This window comes from Eutrema salsugineum, unplaced genomic scaffold, assembly GCF_000478725.1.
Source record: "Eutrema salsugineum unplaced genomic scaffold, Eutsalg1_0 scaffold_13, whole genome shotgun sequence".
Taxonomy (NCBI): Eukaryota; Viridiplantae; Streptophyta; class Magnoliopsida; order Brassicales; family Brassicaceae; genus Eutrema; species Eutrema salsugineum.
In genome coordinates this window covers 7,146,290-7,162,744 of record NW_006256885.1, presented here as the reverse complement: position 1 = coordinate 7,162,744, position 16,455 = coordinate 7,146,290, and the positions used below count along the sequence as shown (strand labels likewise).

Here is a 16,455-nt window from a genome sequence, read left to right as displayed (position 1 = left end):
TGAAGAAGGAATTGTAATATGCCGGTCCGTTGATGATCTCCTTCCCTTTGAACATTGATGCATCGTCCGAACCGAATGTATTTTACCCAAATTTCTGTACCGAAAATTTAAATTAAACACCCATAAACCAAACCAAACAAAACTGAGTGTGGATTGTACCGTTCCGGTTCGGTTTACTATGAAGTTTCTCGGTGATCGATTCGATTGACTCGCTTTTTTGTTTTCACAATCCGGCGACCACATATTGTGCGTGCCTAGGAGATCTGTGCGCGCGCGGAAGAAGAACGCCGAGAAATCTCGCGAATTTGTCAAGCTTGTTTCGTAAAGTATTTGACTTACTGGTAACTAGTCTCCCCTGTGTCCAAAATTTGCGACCAATTTGTTTTTTCATTACACCGTAATTGGGAAATCTCTGTTTTCCGATTGTTGATTTTGTCCCATCTACTACTCTTCTTGCTCCTCTCATCGAAAGAACTTAGCTTTTGCACAATTTTTGTGGCAGAAAGGTTTTGATAGTTGCTTGTCTGGACTTCAGATGGATCTGGAAACTGAAAATCGAATAGCTTCAATTCTTCTAAGAGAAGCAGCAGAATTGAGGAGACAAGCTGAAAAAGATGGTGTCCGAGCATATCTTGAGAAGCCTAATGTAAGGCATCGACCTAACTCAAGATTTCTCACAGCGACTGTTCTTGGTGTTCAGCAATGTATGCTTTTTCTGTTGACCCTCTACTTTTTGTTCTTTTTTTCATCATATGCTCGTTTTTACCGATTGTGGGGATGCAAACTTATTTTTCCATCAGCAACCTATGTATTTTTCTCGAACTCAATTTTATTACCTTGGAAAAATTTATAGTTAGAAGAAGTATCAGCCAAACAAATCAAGTACTTGGCGGCTGTTATCTTGTAGAATGTTTTTTGCAATCCTGCAAGTTGACGCTGTAGGAAAAGGAGAATTCTTTGCATTGCTGTACTTTTTGACAATTTTTTTTTTGTTCGTTGAAGCAAATAGCTGGATTTGTTTTGGAAGAGGATTAGTTTCTTTGTTGGTTAATGATTAAAACACAATTTAAAGGTTGGTAACATGTGAAAGTTATGTATGTCTCTTATATGTATCCTCTGTAATAGTTTCTTGACTAGTTCAATATTATTTTGGTTTTACGAGGGGTTGACTTACGTGTCTGTCTAGTAGACAATGTAGCTTAAAAGGTTAATCATTTTAACTCTAATCTCCTACATGTTCTGTTTCTTGACCGTACAGCAAACAAGGCGGTAGAAACCAATGAAATGTGGAGGGCTCGGCAGAAAGAGATTGAGCTAGAAGATGAAAGGCTGAAAAGAGAAACAAGAGAGGAAAGCAGCAGTAGCCAAATGGAGCGGAGAGGTAGTCTCTCGGAAAGGAGGTTGGATAAGAGATGCAGTTCCGGAAAGATAACACATGCATCATCATCATCAGACAAAAGATGGTACTCGGAAGATGACGTAGGCTTAGGAGATGACGAGATTGAGTCTTTTCTCCATTCACGGTATGTCCTTTCCCACTCAGCATAGCAGCTTCTATTACCTTTGAGTTTGCTAGCTATCCTCATCTTCTGAATCTCTTGTGAATGACAGGATCAAACGTGGCAGAGGCTCCATCGGTCCTAGGATGGATGAAACTGGCCCTTATCTTCCCGCCGAGAAGGTAGATAAGTTGCAAAGTTCTGATGCAGGAGAACGGAAGGTGGTCCTGGGCCCAGAGAGACCACCTTCACTGAGACAACACTCAGATGATAACGGGCGTGGTCGGACAATAAGAAAGGACTCTATGAAGAAGCGTATTAAAAAAGAGACGAAAATAGAAAAGAAGAGAAAACGAGACAGGCGCTAAACGTTTTCGCATGATATTGATATTATATTAACAGTTCATGCTATTGCTAGCGGATGTTCTTCCTCCAATTGTCCGAACAATTTGTAGATTATATATGACCTGATTTTTATGAAATGACCTTTTCGCAGCAACACTTATACGCAGAAATTTGTCATACGTGATCGTTTATTCTCTTTATTCAGTTGTTCGGCTTATATATAGAGAGATTTATTGCATAAAATTTTCTATGCCTGGTCAAGTGTTTAAATGCGCAAAGAACGATTATTCAAGTCCAGCAAGTTTTTTTTTTTTCCAAATTGGCAATGTCACAGTTTCTCTATATACTAAAAACATTAGGCTTTGTAAATTGAGAGAGTAATCATTCATCATATCTCGTTTTCTCCTTTTTCATTCCTCACGGCTCACACAGATTCCTCGAGATGTCAACGTGTTTTCACTTTACATCATAGCGACGCTTTTTGGAAGTAGCTTTGCTGTTTCCTTTTGCCTCCTGCATCAGGTTGCTTGATTTTCAATAAACTTGAAACATAAGAGCACACATGTGTAGATCTAGCTTCTCTAGCCACTCACGATGAGAGGCTGACGTAGAAAGAGCCATTGTTAGTTCTGAAATGATGCTTAATGGCAGGAATGTGTTTAACCCTTGACCGGTCTACACTCCCTTCTCCACGAATCCGCTCAACTAGCTGATCAGAAACATGACTCAAATGGAGTTCTTGAAGATTCATAAGCTTCTCAATTCCTTTTGGTACCGACTCTAACCCTCTGCAAGCTCTGACATAAAGTTTCTGAAGCCCAAGCATTGTGCCATCTTCTATAACAACTACTGCAAGATTTTGCATCTGAACTATATCTAGAATCTTCAGATTCTGAAACCCTTCAGCAAAGCACAATCTAGGTCCCATGTATGCATTGTAAAATGAAAGCCATACCAATTTAGGAAGCGCTTGGATATAGGGAATAGCGTTTTCTTGAAACTGAGATCCGCGTAAACCCAAATAGGTAAGGTTCTGAAGAGAACTGAACCAACTTGGCACTCTTTCCAGTTTCCCTGCAAGAAAGAGTTTCTCAATGCTTGCAGTTGCTATCAGTCCGTCTATCTCTAACGGTTCCTCTTCATGAATGGACGTCAGAGATAAGAATCTGAGTCTTTTAATCTTATTCAGTGACTCGCACAAGTCACTTCCGTGTTCTCTTTTTATCATGACAAGGCTTATTCTTCTGAGTTGAGTCATGTTTCCGAGCTTTTTGATAAGCTCAGCTTCTGCGTTGAAGCAGTCCAAGACTTGCAAATCCTTCAACAGGTAGATATTAGAAGAAACCTTTGTACCTAAAACATAGTTCCAATTGGAATCATGTCCATAGTTGCAACGAAAAGTAATCAGATAACGCAACTTTCGCAACTTCGACATCCCTGGAGGAAGTTCCTCAATCTTGGAGTGCCTAGTGTTCAATGTCTCCAAATTGATGAGTTTATGGAAGTTTCTTGGGAGTTCCTTCACTTGGGTTTTCGACAAATTCAAATACTTTAAGTTGAACAGAGTTACCAAACAATCTGGTAGCTTGCTGATGGCAGAGTCTTCAAGGTCTAAGGCTCTAAGAAGGTTCAGATTTGGTGGTAGTTTAATGTTGTGTTTAGTGCAAACCAAAAGAGAGTGAAGGTTTGTTGTACGTACGGTACCTAATCTCATCTCTCTCTGAATGCATAAATGGCGAGCACCGTAATCCTCGGTTGTTTCTGCATCATCATCATCATCATCATCATCATTGTCGTTACTAGATACATCACAGAACCTCTCAGCTTTGGATATAGACAGAGCGATCTCCCTTATCACGTCATGCATCTTGAACACTTTGGGCCGTCCAAAAGGATTCCACAAGATAACTTGAAGCATGTTTCTGTAAACAAGTGCATTGAGGTAACTATCAGCCACTTCCTCTGCTTTCACTCCTCTGATCGGTTCCACAAACCTTTGTGCCATCCACATCCTAACGAGCCTCTTTCTTTTCATCCGATAGTTCGCAGGGAAAAGAGAACAGTATAAGAAACAACGTTTTAGCGGGTAAGGCAAATCGTTGAAGCTAAGCAACAAAATGCTTCGAACAACCTTGAGCTCAAGATTGTTGTTCAATTCCCAGTTCAAAGAATTGTAGACTTTCTTCCATTCTGACTCCAACTTCTTTGCTGACATCATGCTCCCCAATGAAGCAATAGCTAATGGCAGGCCTTGACATCTCTCTAGTAACTTCCGTGCTATCAGCTCCAGATTTTGCCCTCTGCATTTCTCAAGACTTCCAGAAAACGCTTTGTTGCAGAAAAGCACCCAAGCTTCATCTTCTTTTAAGAGCTCAATCTCGTGGTATCGGCTCCCAACGCCATACGAGAAAGAAGCCACGTTATTGCTCCGAGTAGTGATCATAATACGACTTCCACAAATACCATCCGGTAGAGCGATACTTATCTCCCTCCACAGACCAGTGGTCCATACATCATCAAGCACAACAAAGTACCTCTTTGACTGCAGATACTCCACAAGTTTTTCCACCAACTCTCTGTAACTTAAGGAGTACAATTCAGCTGGAATCTGTGTTTCTGCTTCTTTGTAGAACTCCTTGATCATTGTCCTAAACACATCTTCAATCACATAGGATTTCGAGATTGTCACCCAAGCGTATGACTCGAAATGCCTCCGCACGCTTTGGGACTTGAAGATATTCGCTGAGAGTGTAGTCTTCCCTGAACCGCCCATTCCAACCACCGAGACGACCACTCGCTGAGGTTCTTGATTCAAAAGCCATCCAATGAGCTTTCCCTTGGCTGCATCGATCCCTACAAGACTATTCTCGCTAAAGAAAAGAGATGACTCGCTGATGTTATTCACCCACTTGGAACCGTCATCATCAATAACTGATGATGACGCTCCTTGATGGTTTTCTGAACGAGAGTACCTTTTCATGGATACAGAAATGGACTGAATCAAGACATTCACCATTCCTAGCTTCCGAGCTATCGAGTGCCTCGCCCACATATACCTTGGGAAATGAAACGCACGGCCAAGCTTTGTGCAGCTACGATAACCATGGATGTGATAGGCAAACTCGTCGGTAATGTCTTCCACTTGGTAAGCCAGATCTCTTGTGTTTGCCACAAATGTTTGGAAGAGTTGAGTTGTTGTGGTGGATCCATTTCCACCATGTTTATGGTTGTCCTCGAGAAAGGACTTCATGATAAGCAACTCCTTCTTCATCTTCTCAATCTCGCCATGGACTCCTGACAACAACAAGGACTCGTTTTCTAGGAGACTAAGAATCCGTCCGATCCCAAAATCAACAGTAGCTGAAGTCATCTCTTCTCTGTAGCTTAAGCTCACGGTCTCTCTTAGTATCTTTTTGTGAGCTTCTTGAAATTGAGCAAAGCCAAGCTTGTTTCAGTTCACACCTTACCAAACACGTTTTAATCAGTTATCCTTAACGACCCAAACAAAGTCTTCGTTTGGCTTACACAGCTCGAGAAGCCAAAGCTGCTTTCACATTTGCAACTTCAGATTTATTTGTTTTATAAATTTTCAAGATATAATCCAAAATAATTGGTGGAGCAAAACGAAAGGGTCTACTGTAGAAATCAAAATTGCTTTTAGTGTCACTACTACATCATGAAGCAAATCTATATATTAAATGTTTACTCGACCAAATCATAAACGCAAAAAAACAAAACAAATAACGTTGTTTATATAAATCACTCATTCTTCAGGCAAAAGTCCAGCCATTGGAACTTTAACCTCCAGTTCGAAATCGTCTCCTTCATCCATGGCTGTAGCTTTGTTCTTCGCATAATCTACTTTGAAATCGTAATCTCCGTCCATCAGATCTTCACCAGCTGCTGCTTTTTTCCCTTTCTTTCTCCTCTTCTTCTCCGCTTTCTGCTGTTTTGTATTCAGCATACTCTCAGCTACGTATAGCTTCTCATTCTGCATGCTCTTCTCTGATTTCTTCTTCGACTTTACTGTTTCCTCCTCCTCCTCTTCCCCTCCCATAGACTCATCATCGCTCTCAAGGACAGGCTCTTCTTCGGTCTGAGACTTAGACCCATCCTGTGGTATTTGTGTTAATAATCAAAAAGGTTAAACCATACCTGGATTGAACTCAGTTTGCAAGCAAATGGAATCACAAAAGAATTGATTAACCAACCTCGATCATAGTTTCATCGAAATTGAGAGGACCATTAGATGGAACTTCAACAGGGTTGAAATCATTAACCGACTTCAAGCTCCCAATGAAAGAGGATTCACCACTGTAAACCTCATCGATGTTGAATTCCTTAGCCAACTCGGTCACAATCTTTGACTCTACGTGTTCACCTTGGTCCCTCTTTGGAGGCATTGTAAAGTACGGAATTTTACCTGCACAACCATTCATATTAAATGACCATGATGAGTTAAAACTGGTTTTGAAAAATTCCAAGTTTTATGAGGAACTGAAAGATGATAACCGCTCCGCACCTTCATTCCAGTCATGCAAAACAATCCTTGCAGCAGCTTCAATATCCACAAGACCTCCTTTTTTAAGCTTACCCCTTACGGTGGCAACTTTATAAAGAAAATCATCAACTGATTCGAAGCTCGGGATTTTGTACAGAGTCACCAGCATTTGTGTTGAACAAAGCTTGAGGATTTCCTTCACTAAATTTGCCACAAAGCAGAAGATTTCCAGGTTAGGTCACTGAGATTTATAACTTTAACAAGGCAAAAAGCACAAAACGTCATGCGATTTTATCTTAATATTATGTATTTCCAATTACCTGGACTAACTGGATCATCCAACTTCTCGATTCTTTTACAATTCCTGAGAGCTATAGAAGCATCATTTCCTGAAGATTTGAGCATCACAACTCCAGGACAATCCAACAACTTCACGTTTTTATCCAAGTGAACCTCTTGCAGAGACCTAGTCAGTCCAGGAGTGGCACCGACATTGACGACATGAGCTCTCTTCAAACTGTTAATAAGACTACTCTTCCCAACATTAGGGAGTCCGATAATACCGACTGTAATAGATTTTTTTAACTGCCAAAAGAAAAACATAGGGAGATTCCATCAAAACTAGATAGGATAACTAATTGCAAGGGTAATCGCGTTTAAAAAAATTTGAAAAACAAACCTCATGACTTCTTGAGTAGTTTTTCAGCAATTTGATAAGAGTGTCTGCTCCAAGACAATCACTCGTCTGCAAAAGATTGCTTGGTTTTGATGCCTTCGATGATTTCCAACCCAAGTTTGATCTCTGTTCCTGGGTACTACATTTGAAGGCAACAGCTGGAAATTCTTCCCTAAGGTACTTAAGCCATTTCTCAGCAGCCTCTCGGGGAACAAGATCTAGGCAAAGAGAACCCGTTACAAAAAGTAATGATACCACCCCAAGGAAACAAATAACTTATTATGTCCACAAGCAGAGACTTGTAAAGAACTTACCAATCTTGTTAAGAAGCAATACAAGGTGTTTATTGGGACCAGCTTGCATCACCATCCTCTCCATGTCGGTACAACGCGAGCCAAGGGGATCACGGGCATCAAGAACCTCCAGTATGACATCAGACAGTTCAATGACTTTAACAAGCTCCTTGTAGAAAGCCCTCTCCGAGTTATCTATGAAACAATAGACATCAGTGAATGTAACGGTAGATAGAAATTACATAAACGTGTGGAGAAGATATCCAAATCAAAGCACAATAAGACTCACCTCGAACATTGACAACTCTAGTTGAGTCATCTCCGCTCTTCCCCTCTCCATACCCTTCTTCCGTCTTGGTATCATCATCATCCCCCTCAACCAAACCAAGTTTCCTCTTTTTGGCCTAAAAAGATTTAATCAGAGAGATGAGAACAAAAACAGCACTTAAAGAAAAGTCTTACGAGAAAATCAATCAGCAAAACATGGAAAATGATATCCATTGTCAATCAACCAAAAACCGGAAGACACATGACAAGTCGTTAACAACTGTGACCTAAAATTGAAGTGAGTTGATGATTGAAAAGAACCAGAAGATTGGCTAAATACCGGACGAGATTATGCAACAGAATTTCATAGATTGGAGCTACAAAGTTTGAGAATGAAGATACCCTTTCTTTTCGGGCGACTTTCTTCTGTTCGATCTCTTCGAGGGCACGTGCACGTCGAGCTTCTAAGGCCTTGAGCTCCTGTTCCTTGAAAGGCCAGTCATTGGGAATACCTGGGTCCTTCTCTACTCTTGGTTTACGGTTAAGCCCGAGCTTCTTAGCATCCTTTGCTTTCTTCTTGTGGTGCTCCTTCACCTTTCTCAGGACCTTGTGCTTCTGCTTCAAGGTCACCCTCTTACTCTTGCTCTCTGCAAAACAGTCGCAACATCAAACAATCATTAAAGACCGAGAAAAATCCTGAGCTGATTTCAGTTCATCGGCGAAGAAAAACCCAGAATAGAGATTTGATTGAGGGATTTAGCTTACTTTTACTCCGTTTCACCATTTTTGCCTTCTGAGAGCAAAGCAAAAAGAAAAATTGAGTAGGTTAGAAGAAAAGGGTTTATGGAGACAGAGGGTGAAGATACGGCGCCAATTAGGGTTTACGGCCCGACCCGACCCGACCCGGACTTTGTTGGAGTCAACTATAAAAAAAAAATAAAAGACGGGGTGAAAAAGGTTCGAACTGTCGGCCTTAGGATTACTATTTTAGCTATGAGACCTTCAAAAATCTTAGTTTCTTAGTTGAGCTTAGAAAATTGAAGTCAGGATACAGAATGTCTAGCAGAAGCCTCCATTTGAAGAAAATTTCATGGCTTTCTTCTCGGACTGTCTCAGGTTCGGAAATTTGATCGTCTTCTTCGAGTCAAGCTTTCTGGGGTTTCACTAATTCATGCGTTTTAACGATTTTGTTTTGTTTTTGGGGATGTCTTTTTTGTTCACTAGACAATATTCACGGGGGATTCCGGCGACCCATTACTACTCCAGCCACTTGTTTAGCTCCTTCATTCGATAGAGACATGAACATTGCGTCCAAGACATTGGTCGGTCAATGTTATTCTCGCGGGTAACTCGATTGATTATTTCGAGAAATGTATTCTCTTTCGGTTCTGGGTTCACTTTCTAATTTGTATTGGGCAGTCTCTTCCAGGTTCGCATCAGTTAAACGAGTTTCTCGAGCTTCTTCTTCTTCTTCTTCTCCACAAGCTGATTTACTCTCTTATATTAGAGCTTCACTCGATAAACTTGAAGGTACTGATTGTTATTACTGATTCTGACATCTGGTTTGAAACATCTCTTTTTGTTGTAAACAAAGTTTGGAAATTGAACTCTTAGGTCCTTCCCATCATTGGCTAAATCGTGACATTGGAAATAAACAGCTTTTCAAGGACAAAGGAACTTATGTACTTCTCGCTGGACATTTGCTAAACGCAACTAGTGATACGAGTGGTTTCTTTGACAAACTAAAGTTGCTTCAGCAGAGGTTTAAGAAAGATTTGTTAACCAAAGAATCATGGCAACTTAAGGCTGAGTATTTTGTTTTTTGTGGTCTTTTAAGGTCTCCGGGTGTCTGTTTCATGGGCATTCACTTCAGCGATCAAGCTCGAATCGCTGATGATCGAACTGCTTTAGCTGAGTTGATTGTGAAGGAATACCTTACTTTTCCTGTACTACTTTCTGAGAGAGATTTTCCAAAGGTAAGTATTGTATCTTCAAGAAAGCCTCAATTTACTCTTAATGGCATCTTTGTATATTATCCTCTAAGTTATATTTTCAATATGAAATGAATGTTTTGCTACTTGTATTAGTCACATGGAGAAGAAGTACGCTACATCGTGTTTAAAGATTTTAAGAATCCTTTAATCTACCAAGAGAAGGATCTGGATGTTGCTTCCGTAGCTAAAGGTATGCCTACTTTATCATTCTATTCACTACAATTGTTCTCTAACGATGCCATAGCTATTGTTCCATGTTCACCTTAAATAAAAAGAATATTATATTTGCTGCTCTAGGCTGCTTTTAGCTATTGAATAGTCTTCGTTTCATACCTTCAATCTTCCTCGAAATCTAAGAAGGCGAAAGCATCTAATTCCTCCCTTAATTGTGTGCTTAATTGCGTATTCTGGTTTCTTCTTCTTGTGCTTTGCCGCAGCTCTTGACAGCCTCACCCAAGATACTGAGAAATCCAAGTCTGTCAAAATCTTCACGAACACTTGGTCAAAACAGGCTGAGGCTATCAAGGAATCACATTTCTCTTCTTTCTTGCAGGATTTGTTTCTTTACTTTCCAGGTATATATCTTCAATCTTCTTTCTTATTTTGTTGGTCTTTTCGAGTTTTATCTGGATTTTTGCATCTTTTTCTTTCATGCTACTCTCTAATCTTTTCTTCACAGAACTTTGGTATAGGATTTTGAATTTTTCTAATAATAGTATTCTCAGTGTGTGACATTCTCCGTGACAGGTTGTATCTCTGCAGACGAAGTTGGAAATTGTCTTTTTATTTCTGATAGCAACCATCATCGTATTATTATATTGGATGATAGTGGGAAGATTTTAGACAGTGTAAGTTAACTGGGAAAGTTTAAAATTATAAAGATTTCTTTGTTCAATTTTCCTTGGAAAGTCATTCTTAGAAAGAAAAAAAAGTTCATGTGGCGCTACTTGTTTAACAAAGCTTAACTTCAAGAGGATGTTTTTATTTCAGATTGGTTGTTTCCCAGGTTTTGAGGATGGAGAATTTGAATCTGCAAAAATGTTACGTCCTGCGGCGACCCTTTATGACGAAGAGGAGGATTGCCTTTACATTGTCGATTCTGAGGTATGACTTACTAGAAGAAGTTTCAAAATTGTAATCACTGATTGGGGCATTGAATGTTTTCATGTTAAGATTGCTTTTCCTTTTTGTTTTCTTTTCTTCTCCCCATTCTTTGAGTTAAGAATCATGCCATTAGAAGAGCAAATATAAAGACGCGGGTCCTGGAAACGGTATATCCAAGGGTTATTAAAAAGAGTGGTGGCTTATGGTCTTGGATAATGGAAAAAATGGGTCTTGGGAAAGATGATGATACAACAGTTGATGCTGATGCGAAATCAGAAGAATCTGATGCTCACTCTTTGATGTTTCCGTGGCATATACTGAAGCATGATGATGACAGTCTTTTAGTCATTAACAAAAGGTAAAAAGACTAACCAAAGGGGTTGCTTCATTACATTAGAGAAAGCTCATTCTCTCATTGTTTCTCTTGCTACCCTTTTTTTTTTTTGCTTTTAACCAAACATTATCATATTTTTCAGCTTCTCGAAGTTGTGGATTATTAATTCAGCTTCAGGAGAGATCGAAGAACTAGTGGAAGGTTACATATAAGAATCGGCATCTTCATCCGTTTTATGGTACTTGGCTTGTTGACCTATTCTATCTAACATATATTTATCAAAATCTGAAGGGTTTCCGGGGATAATGGAGATCTGTGGGAAATTAATCACGGAGAAGCTGTCAGTCTTGAAACAGTTGCCTTCTAATTGGTTGCAACAGCAAACGAAGGCTATCAGCTCATGCAAGGAGCTGCCAAGTGCTGCCCTTTTGTCTTCTTTCACTAAACTTGGAGACGACATGGTCATGACAGATATAGGTAAAGAAATTGACGCAGCTTCGTTTACATTGTTTCATCTCTAGGCATCAACTAACTAATCCGTTTTCCTTCTACTTATGCGGATCTCTGCATATGAAGTTGGTCAGAGAGTGGTGAAGCTAAATAGAGAATCCGGAGCATGCTCTAGCATACAGTTTTCAAACATTGGGATCCTTGGGTTGCCTTATTGGTTGTCCATTCCACTGGAGAGAGTTTTCAATCTGTTAGTGATTTCTTTTCACTATTCTTTTCCATTAATTAAGAGCACTACTCTTGTTCGGACACTTGCTAACTGATGTTGTGCACTTTTGGGTTGAAATAAAACAGAGCTAACGGAGTACAGGAAGCACACCTCAGCCATACTCATCAACTCCGGTTATTGCCTGGTGCGATTAGCTAGAACAAGCCCTAACGTTTTGACATTAGGTCTAGCCGAAAATCGAAATATACGGTCTGATATCTACTACTACTTTTTAATTTTATTTTTAACAGGTAAGATTAGCATACGGTTGAACATAGAGCTCCCTCAATGCACGGAGCTTGTTGAACCGGTACAAGAAAGCTGCATATGGCGACAGGCAAGAGGCTCAATCAGTGAAGTCTCGACTTCTGGAAGTGCAGTGGAACCTTCTGAAAAGGTCAAGATCGAACCTCACACCCGACGTTTCCTCTGGTTTAATCCCGAAAGTGGCTCAGAAATTTTGTTTTCATGACTTGCAGGTTGGAGTCTCACAACAATGGTATGATGAATTAGACAGCCTCGCAAAAGAAATAGCCAACCCCGAATTAGCTGATGAAGAGCCAGAGCAAGAAGAAGATATTAACACTTCTGAGATCGAAAGTGAAGACGATGGACGGATACACATCGATTGCACTGTCAATACAAGTCCTGGCACAAGCGAGGTACCCCTGAAATCTTCTCTCGAGGCTCTAATACCATGGTTTAAGCATCAACTAAAGCCAAAGTTTACTCCTAATCATAAAAAATAATATATAATTTTTTTCAAATTTGGGGTTTGTGCAGCTTATTGTTTATGCAGCTTTGTATTTAAGACTGACGAAGAACGAAGACACAGAAGGTGCGAGCCAGGAAGAACTGGCGAGAAGAATAACAGAGATTTTAAAGCCAGCAAGGAACATGACGACTATGGATGAAGATTTGTTTGTGAAACAGTTGTTGAAGTCAAAGAGAGAAATGAGAGACATGGTCTTCGTGAAGCCAATCCATTTGCGTGTAAGGTTTGACACGATGGATCACCCAAAAGCCGATAACTCAAGAGACGTAATCTTGACAGACTCTTCTGCTCAGATCGATGTCACTCTTTGACGACAATAGAGTGCGCGTGCAAATAATGCTGATGCCTTGTTAAATTCTTTCACATCTGAGTACTCTCTTTGTGAGTTAAAGAAAACTCTCATAAGTTTGTGACATTACTACTAGATTAACGATTTGTAAGGTCGGTCCAACTTTGAAATGGGTCACAATTTATTTAACGTGGACCTTGTTTCATCCGGACAAAGTAACCCGTCATGGTCGGATTTCTATATATTTGATTAAAAAAAAATATTTGAGCAAACAAATATATTTGATAATTTATTTTAGTTATTTAATTGCTAAGAGTTTTGAAAGTAAGAAAACAATATTTTTGGCCTTTAAAGAAAATTGTATTTTTGGCCTTTTAAGAAAATAGTAAATAAGAAAATTGCTCCATCCTAATGATGGATTATCATCTCAATCGTATTTGCAAGAGCCTCATGGAGAAAATTGTTTGTAAACAAAAGAGCCAAGAATCCAGACAATATCATCACTACCCAGTCATCATTTTCCAGGTCTCCTATCTTCTATATTGTATTTGTATTCTTATTCGTTCGCAATTTTTAAAGAGATTTTTTGGAATAATAATCATACTCGCAATTTTTATATTAAAATCATATATAGTTCGTGCCACCATTAACATTACATCCATCCAACCCTTTTGTTGCACCTCTTTTATTCAGTTCATGGTCTCCATGTCATTCTTCGTTTTCCCTTTTCTCCAAACCGTACATTAATATTAATAACATTTATATTGGTTTAAAATCTCTAAAAACATTTTTGGTGGAGGTTAGCTTATTTTTAAAAAATACAAATTGCCGCAAACATGTAATGTGAGACACACAAACATGAGAGCAATGAGATATGGACCCCATTTTCGTACGTAAAAATCATTAAATAAACAACAGTTTAATTGTCTGCCTATATTAAGAGTAATTCAGAAACCTAAACCTGAAAAATCCTGTTTTCTCGGAGACTCTTTCGCGCTTCGGATCCCGACGGTTTTGGTGTTGATTTTATTTTTCTTTGAATCTGGGTTTTGTTAGATCTTTGACGACAAAACATATCAAGGTGAAGATAAAGAGAAAACCCTAAGGGTTTCTTTGGGAAAGAGTCAACCATTGTTTATAAGAACGATTCTAAAGGTATGCTCTGCCTTCTCTCAACAAACATGCATTAATTTATTTCCAGATAATTCTTGATTTTTGTTTTCCTTTTTCAATGCAGTCATTTCATTGGACAAATTAACGATTCAAACAATAAAGATCCATATTTGGTCTTAATTTGTGGTCCTCAGATTAAGACCAATTGAGACTTTCTGCACGGTGTGGTTATAGTCTGTGTCATAATTAATCATCTTCAATATTTACAAGAAGCAAAAAAAAGAGAGAGAGAGGGATCGGAGTTTTCTTGAGAAAGGGTTCTCCGCAAAAGAAATGAATTGCTTTTCATGTTTTTATTTCCATGAAAAGAAAAAAGCTCCCAAAGATTCAGATAACAGCCGCCGGAGAAATGGTGAGCTGACCACCGGTAAAGACAACAACAAAACACACCCTGGTAAGCTCAGAAATTAATCTATATTAATGTTTTAGATATATAAGGGTTTAAATAAAAAGTCTAAATTCAGTAATCTATGTGGTGGTTACAGAGAATCCAAAGACTGGAAATGAGCAGAACAAGAACCACGATGCAAACAAAGAAGTGACAAACAACATTGCTGCGCAAACATTCACCTTCAGGGAGCTTGCTACAGCGACAAAGAATTTCAGACAAGAATGTCTGATCGGTGAAGGCGGTTTTGGAAGGGTTTACAAGGGAAAACTCGAAAAATGTGGCAAGGTAATTAGTACCAATCGACTTTAAGATCTTTTCACTAGTTTGATTTCACTAGTTGGTCACATGAAAATTAGGATATATAGTTTGATGATGGAATAGCGAGAAAACACTCTTGCAGATAATCTATAATCGTTAAAAAGATGTCTTTCATTTTTTGGTTAACTTGTTATATACGTATGAAAATGTACATACTAATGTAAAAACTAATTTTATAGAAACCTAAAAAGTTTGATGAGATAGCCTTCATGATCTCTGTTTCTCCATTTCTATACTGCAAATCTCTCAAGAAGTATCTAATGTTTTTTTTTGGGATTCAGATTGTGGCAGTGAAGCAATTAGATAGAAATGGGTTGCAAGGGAACAAAGAGTTCATCGTAGAAGTGTTGATGTTAAGTCTTTTGCATCACAAGCATCTCGTAAATCTCATTGGGTATTGTGCTGATGGAGATCAAAGACTTCTCGTCTATGAGTACATGTCTCGTGGTTCACTCGAAGATCATCTCCTCGGTATAAAATTACTAAACTATGGATCAATATTGACTGATTTATTGGATTATATAGTCCCAATGTTTGATTGCTGATCGCAATGGCTAATTACAGATCTAACACCGGACCAAGTACCGTTGGATTGGGACACAAGGATTAGAATCGCGCTAGGAGCAGCCATGGGTCTTGAATACTTGCACGACAAGGCAGATCCTCCGGTGATCTACAGAGATCTCAAGGCAGCTAATATCCTTTTGGACAATGACTTCAACGCCAAGTTATCCGATTTTGGGCTGGCAAAGCTAGGTCCTGTCGGGGACAAACAACATGTGTCTTCCAGAGTTATGGGAACTTACGGGTACTGTGCTCCAGAGTATCAGAGAACCGGTCAGTTAACCATCAAATCTGATGTTTATAGCTTCGGTGTTGTGTTGCTGGAATTGATAACTGGACGACGAGTTATTGATACTACCAGACCCAAAGCTGAACAGAATCTAGTGACTTGGGTGAGTTTCATTGGCATTGGCTACAGTTGCTTCAACTTTATAACAATAAGGACATGTGCTTAAAGTTTTTCAACATTACAATAGAAAACAGAACAGGCTTGTGCTTTAGCTTCAAATTGTTTAAAACATCAAAATTCTTGTGTGTGTTTTAGGCACAACCGGTGTTCAAAGAACCGAGTAGATTTCCGGAGTTAGCGGATCCAAGTCTGGAGGGAGTGTTCCCGGAGAAAGCTCTAAATCAGGCCGTGGCGGTGGCGGCAATGTGTTTACAAGAAGAGGCAACGGTGAGGCCACTCATAAGCGACGTCGTAACAGCTCTCGGTTTCTTGGGAACAGCTCCTGATGGCTCTATCTCTGTTCCACACTACGACGACGTTCCTCCTCCTCGTCAGCCGTCGGATGAAACGCCCGGTGAGGATTCTGTGGCGGCGGAGGAAAGAGAAAGAGCCGTGGCTGAGGCTATGGAGTGGGGAGTTGCCTCGAGAGCACATTCCCGGAACCCTAGCGCTGCAAATTCCCGGAACCCAAGCGCTGCACATTCTCGGAACCCAAGTGCTTCTTGATCGTTTTCATTTTACATGTTTCCCTCTTCTTGATTTTCATTTTTCGGGTTGGTTGTTTTTTTTTTTTTCTTTTCGCTTTCGTTTTAAGTTTCAGAGAGTTAGTGATAGAAGTTACGTTCTTACCTTCTTCTTTGTGTTGTAATGTTCTGTTTTTGTTTAAATGTATAATATTCCAGCTGGGTTTTCAAAGCTCGAGAATGCAAATTTTCATGGATTCTTATTCTTGGGACTTTATTTTGTAATTAACTTCTTCTTTTTC

The 16,455-nt window shown here is 39.4% G+C and overlaps 5 protein-coding genes across 8 annotated transcripts; 3 read left to right on the top strand and 2 right to left on the bottom strand.

Moving 5' to 3' along the window:
* Positions 1–212: 212 nt before the first annotated feature.
* On the top strand, positions 213–1,993 carry LOC18025165. 3 transcript variants are annotated; one of them, XM_024159653.1, is made up of 4 exons: positions 213–341; positions 536–704; positions 1,259–1,523; positions 1,612–1,993. In XM_024159653.1, exons 2-4 carry the CDS (start codon positions 536–538, stop codon positions 1,865–1,867), a joined length of 690 nt encoding a protein of 229 aa, XP_024015421.1. In that variant the 5' UTR covers positions 213–341; the 3' UTR covers positions 1,868–1,993. The 3 variants fall into 3 exon arrangements, with proteins under 3 accessions (XP_024015421.1, XP_006407879.1, XP_006407880.1); XM_006407816.2 differs by having other exon boundaries at positions 507–704; XM_006407817.2 differs by having other exon boundaries at positions 503–704.
* A 128-nt stretch (positions 1,994–2,121) lies between these two features.
* LOC18025164 (disease resistance protein RPM1) lies at positions 2,122–5,365 on the bottom strand. The gene has a single exon (XM_006407814.2). The coding sequence runs from the start codon at positions 5,212–5,214 to the stop codon at positions 2,434–2,436; it is 2,781 nt and encodes a 926-aa protein (XP_006407877.1). The 5' UTR covers positions 5,215–5,365; the 3' UTR covers positions 2,122–2,433.
* A 109-nt stretch (positions 5,366–5,474) lies between these two features.
* Positions 5,475–8,405, bottom strand: LOC18025163 (guanine nucleotide-binding protein-like NSN1). Its single transcript, XM_006407813.2, has 9 exons — positions 8,347–8,405; positions 7,984–8,228; positions 7,604–7,718; positions 7,336–7,509; positions 7,025–7,239; positions 6,666–6,930; positions 6,367–6,546; positions 6,056–6,267; positions 5,475–5,958 (listed from the first exon to the last, which is right to left on the bottom strand). The coding sequence occupies exons 1-9, from the start codon at positions 8,363–8,365 to the stop codon at positions 5,608–5,610; spliced, it is 1,776 nt and encodes a 591-aa protein (XP_006407876.1). The 5' UTR covers positions 8,366–8,405; the 3' UTR covers positions 5,475–5,607.
* A 224-nt stretch (positions 8,406–8,629) lies between these two features.
* LOC18025162 lies at positions 8,630–13,045 on the top strand. 2 transcript variants are annotated; one of them, XM_006407812.2, is made up of 17 exons: positions 8,637–8,697; positions 8,806–8,926; positions 9,011–9,111; positions 9,196–9,343; positions 9,419–9,557; positions 9,669–9,765; positions 10,013–10,150; positions 10,323–10,423; positions 10,566–10,679; positions 10,799–11,037; positions 11,156–11,214; positions 11,305–11,490; positions 11,590–11,713; positions 11,818–11,876; positions 11,983–12,128; positions 12,211–12,393; positions 12,515–13,043. In XM_006407812.2, the coding sequence occupies exons 1-17, from the start codon at positions 8,637–8,639 to the stop codon at positions 12,815–12,817; spliced, it is 2,319 nt and encodes a 772-aa protein (XP_006407875.1). In that variant the 3' UTR covers positions 12,818–13,043. The 2 variants fall into 2 exon arrangements, with proteins under 2 accessions (XP_024015315.1, XP_006407875.1); XM_024159547.1 differs by having other exon boundaries at positions 8,630–8,697; positions 9,196–9,557; positions 12,515–13,045.
* Positions 13,046–14,241: 1,196 nt separating this feature from the next.
* LOC18025161 (probable serine/threonine-protein kinase PBL26) lies at positions 14,242–16,196 on the top strand. The gene is made up of 5 exons (XM_006407811.2): positions 14,242–14,362; positions 14,454–14,644; positions 14,959–15,148; positions 15,242–15,633; positions 15,786–16,196. Exons 1-5 carry the CDS (start codon positions 14,242–14,244, stop codon positions 16,194–16,196), a joined length of 1,305 nt encoding a protein of 434 aa, XP_006407874.1.
* The last annotated feature ends 259 nt before the right edge of the window (positions 16,197–16,455 follow it).